The sequence below is a fragment of the Atta colombica genome, unplaced genomic scaffold, assembly GCF_001594045.1.
Source record: "Atta colombica isolate Treedump-2 unplaced genomic scaffold, Acol1.0 scaffold295, whole genome shotgun sequence".
Taxonomy (NCBI): Eukaryota; Metazoa; Arthropoda; class Insecta; order Hymenoptera; family Formicidae; genus Atta; species Atta colombica.
This window is the reverse complement of record NW_017259398.1, coordinates 98,243-103,030: the sequence shown is the minus strand read 5'-3', so window position 1 is coordinate 103,030 and position 4,788 is coordinate 98,243. Positions and strand designations below refer to the sequence as shown.

The window sequence follows — 4,788 nt, the reverse complement described above, 5'->3', positions numbered from 1 at the left end:
CCTGGGAATGATATTCGAAGAATTAAACTTACAATTAGTACAATTAAAATGCTCAGTATTACATTATGATAAACAATATCAGAAAATATAATACATACAATATATGTATATACAAGTTATATAAATAAAATTGTATATAAAATAGACAACAAAATATGTGCTTTTGATAGCTTTTGAAGTTATTAAATAAAAATGTAATAGCTACTTTTTTTTATTCTTTCGTAATTGTGTCAGCACTTTAGCGATATTCACTTCGACGCAAGTCCGATACGCGTTTATATCAAATTATCAACTGATAATAGCACGCTGCTGCGCATCGCGTAATTCCCAATAATACGTTACCTGGTCGCAACAAAACGACCTTAATTGTCGGAATTCTCCGTGGCGTTGCTACTTGTACGATGTATCCGTTTCTCGTGTGAACGGCGAAAACGGTATGCGAAACTTGTCGAGATAGTAATGCAGTTACAAAGGCGGTGCAGTGGCATTCGGAATTATCGTAATGGCGACGCACGTTTATAGTATTTCGTCAGCACGAAGAAGCAAGAGTTTTCAAACGTTCACGCAATGAATAATTTACAATTGACTGAAATCATTTTACGTCTAAAAAATAACAAGTCCTTTATCGAAATTTATTGTACAGAGTTTGATGGTATTTGTATAGTAATTATTAAAATTAATGTTAATTAAAATTAATTAAAATTAATAATAAAATCAAAATAATTGTTTGTCGTATTATTAAAAATAATATACGAATATATTTTTGGAATAAGATATTCAAATTGAATATTCTAAAATAAATTTTTGGGATGCATAATTATGAAATTAATAATTATATAATTAAAAATCCAATAATCAGAAGAAAAATGGGCAAATGAGAGTCAAGCACAGTTAGTGGGATACAAAATTAAGTCTAATTGTACTTAAAAATACACAAAATTTCCAACATTTTGGCTCATTTTTCGAATCATTTTCAATAACAATATCGTATTCTACAATATTATATTTTATTGTCCCATTGTTTCCCATTTGAAATTTTATGTATTTTTAATGGACTTAATTTGACGTCTCATTAACTGCACTTAATTTTTATTTGTTCGTTTTTCTTCTCATTTTTTAATATCATTTGATTTTTTAATATTATATCTGATTTTTTAATATCAATGAGTTCTACACATTAATATATTATTTAAAAAATATTATTTTCTCTCTTCTTTATTTCTACTCGTTTTTAATTATTTGTAAAAAGAAAAATGAGCAAAGATTTAATTTAATTTTTTTCTATTTTATATATACAAAATGTAGATGCATAAAATTTTTAATAATTTATTAATAATTTATCTTAATAAATATCTCGTATATAAACGTAATAAGAACGTATTTTCGCAGTTGTGCAACTTGCGATAAAAATTTTACATATATCTGAAGTTGATATAACTTTTTTATACTATAATATACAAATGAAAATAACACAGTACGAAAAACAGGACATCTACATTCGCATAATATTCATACCTGCCGATCTATTCGCGAACAGCAAAACTCTTCGATCACAGTTCAAACAAAAATTCATTCTGCTCACGAAACATAACAAAAACAACAATGTAGAAATATTAAAATAGATCTGTCTGATGATGTAAAAGAAATCGATCGTTTTTAAACGAAATGTGCACATTTACAACCGAGTTATCATGAAATTTTATATTCACTTAACTTTCTTGATTCTTTACTCATTCCCTTTGACCTCGTTCCTAACATATTTGCCATAACATAATCCCATTACTCCTATCTTCGCAATCCGTACTATGCAATCCACCTCTTTCTTCCACCCTCCTATCATTCATTTATCGCTGCATTTCTCTTATCACCATCAAGGTTCGATACTTTTTGTTATCATGCCGGAAATGAGAAATGAATACTATTTTTTGGTATATTATTTAAAACTCTACGACGCTGTTAAATCTCGATTAAAAAATATTAAATGAAAGCAAAAAAATAAGTTTATACGTTGCTTCTGTAACATATAAGGCAGTAGAGATATTTTGCAATAATATGAATTATATGTAACAAATTTAAATATACAATCTATATATACATTTTTTCCCATTCTGTCATGAGACGTATCTGATTGGATTTATTATGTACACGAATAAAGCTTAATATTTATAATCTTAGAATGTTCCAACACGCATTCAAAAGACACAACGGCCGCTATGACTTCCGCCGTGGCCGATGCAGACCCCTCGAAAGAACAACCGAGCAACGCAGACACAACTGTCGCAACAGCGGTACCATCATCCGTCATCATGATGAATCCCGCGATGGACCACTCGATGACGATGCGAATGGAAACCGTCGTGATCGCGTGCACCACAACGGCATCTCTAACTACTCTATCACCAACCGAAACAATCGTCTCAACTGTCAAGGAAACTACAACGACGACGGTGACGTCTTTACCTCTGTCGAGCGTGCGAACGACTCCCGAGAGACGCGACGAGGCTACGTCTATCGCGACGCTACATCATTCACCATCCACCGAAAAACCATCTCCGCCGTCCAGCACGTCAACGTCCTATCATCTACAAGATACTCCGGAGCACTCGAGAACACACGATAGAATACAATCGGTTATCACCTCCTGTGACATGTCCATGTCCGGTCAAGTGTCATCCATGTTTAAAGATCGCTCCGCGGCGGAAACGGAGGCAGCGCATGATCTCCTAGAACTCTCTCGATCTCTACCTCCCTTGCCACCACCGAGTGTGGCGATCGGTCCTCAAAGCGTGATCGAGGCGCCGGCGAGCGACGTACAAGAGATGACGGTCTACCAATCGGCTGAGCAACCAATCTATCAGGTGAACACGATCGAGCTGACCAGCTCAAACATCTACAGCCATCATCAGCAACAGTCACAGCCCACAGCCACCGGTATCATTTATGAGTCCGCCATTGTGCCACCCTCGGGCAGTGTTTTCATACCTTTGGCACCAGTACAAGAGATCCTGCTGACATATAGTACATCCACCATACCGTGCACACCAATTATCGCTCAACAGCCGCAGCTTCAACTGCCGCAACAGCAGCAGCAGCAGCAGCAACAGCAGCAGCAGCAGCAGCAGCAGCAGCAGCAGCAGCAGCAGCAGCAGCAGCAGCAGCATCAGCAGCAGCAGCAGCAGCAGCAGCAGCGGCAGCAGCATCAGCAGCAGCAGCAGCAGCAGCAGCAGCAGCAGCAGCAGCAGGAACAGCAGTCACCGCAGCAGGAACAACAGCAACAGCAGCAACAGTCATTGCTACAGCAGCAACAGATTGAAACGACGCCGCCATTAACGCCGCCAATCTCCGAATGCAGCAGCGACATTGAGAATAGTAATCCGAACTCACAACCGACGCAGAAGGACAAAGAAGTGCAGACTAACACGGAGCCCAATGAGATAAAACCAGCGACTTACACATATGACACGTTGCTTGTTTCGGACGGCAGATCGAAGCATAAGAAAGCATCCGCCGCACAGAAGAGTCAGGACGCCGAACCGATTGAAGCTCCCGAGACCTCCAAAACCGGTCGTTACGTGTGTTGCGAATGTGGTAAGTAGCGTTAATTCATTTAACTCTAATATTACATCTTATCTCAATAAATTTATTAATTTATTTAAAATTTGAATTGATAAATATACCATCGAGATGATAAACGCTTTTGCGATATTATACGAATTACTAGCCTCAATCCTCCATTAATTCGCGCATTTTCCTTTTCTTTCCAGGCAAACAGTATGCGACCTCGTCGAATCTGTCCCGGCACAAGCAGACGCATCGCAGCATCGACTCTCATTCGGCCAAAAAGTGCATCCATTGTGGCAAGGCGTACGTCAGCATGCCCGCTCTGGCGATGCACGTGCTTACGCACAAGCTGACGCACAGTTGCGGCGTCTGCGGCAAGATGTTCTCGCGACCTTGGCTACTGCAGGGTCACTTACGCAGCCACACCGGCGAGAAACCGTACGGATGCGCTCATTGCGGTAAAGCGTTTGCCGATCGCTCGAATCTAAGGGCGCACATGCAGACGCATTCGGCGGATAAGAATTACGAATGCTCCAAGTGCCACAAGTCATTTGCTCTTAAGTCGTACTTGAACAAACACCTGGAGTCGGCGTGCCAGCGCGAGAGCGACGACCCCGACACGCCGCCATAAGCAGCTAGGACCAGAGTGCCGATATAGTGGCGCCGCGATTAGCGGCAACGATCAAGTAGGTACGACCTGCGATTCGAATTCCTTTTTCTTTTCGAAAATTGAAGAATTCGAAGATCGATTTCTATTTATCGTTTTCTGGGTTCATTTACATCGGACAATTGCTTCGCTTAATCTCATCTGCGATACGATCTGATATTGTACAATAGCGCAAGGGTGTTCAAATCTGCTGACATATCACCCACGATCGATCATGACTATTCTCACATTTAGACCTAACAACGCGCCCGAATAAAACGCGCCGTGCTAACCGATCAATCCGCAATTTGCAGCCGGTCGTGCACAGTCGACGTAAACAGAAGATTACAGTGGCGTCATCACGTAGACTGGTAGAAAAAAAACAAAAAAATAGTTTGCTGTGTAGACAGTACTTTTTGTCATGGACCAAGAGGGGAAAAAAAAGGATGGAAGACAAACGAACGCAGGGGAAGCCGCTGCTGGCCTCTCGTCGCCATGCGGATGCGATTAGTTTCGATTATTTTACACGAATTCAAGTCGGTCGGGTTTATCGTTGCGTTCGATTGCGGCAGCAAGTAAGT

General features: G+C 40.1%; 1 protein-coding gene across 1 annotated transcript in view; it reads left to right on the top strand.

Moving 5' to 3' along the window:
* The window catches only part of LOC108690145 (mediator of RNA polymerase II transcription subunit 15-like), a 5,048-nt gene extending 856 nt beyond the window's left edge, over positions 1–4,192 (top strand). Inside the window, exons 2-4 of the mRNA XM_018197289.1 lie at positions 2,176–3,135; positions 3,265–3,588; positions 3,765–4,192. Coding sequence (XP_018052778.1) covers positions 2,176–3,135; positions 3,265–3,588; positions 3,765–4,192 — 1,712 coding nt within the window. The remainder of the gene's footprint in view (positions 1–2,175; positions 3,136–3,264; positions 3,589–3,764) is intronic.
* Positions 4,193–4,788: the final 596 nt, after the last annotated feature.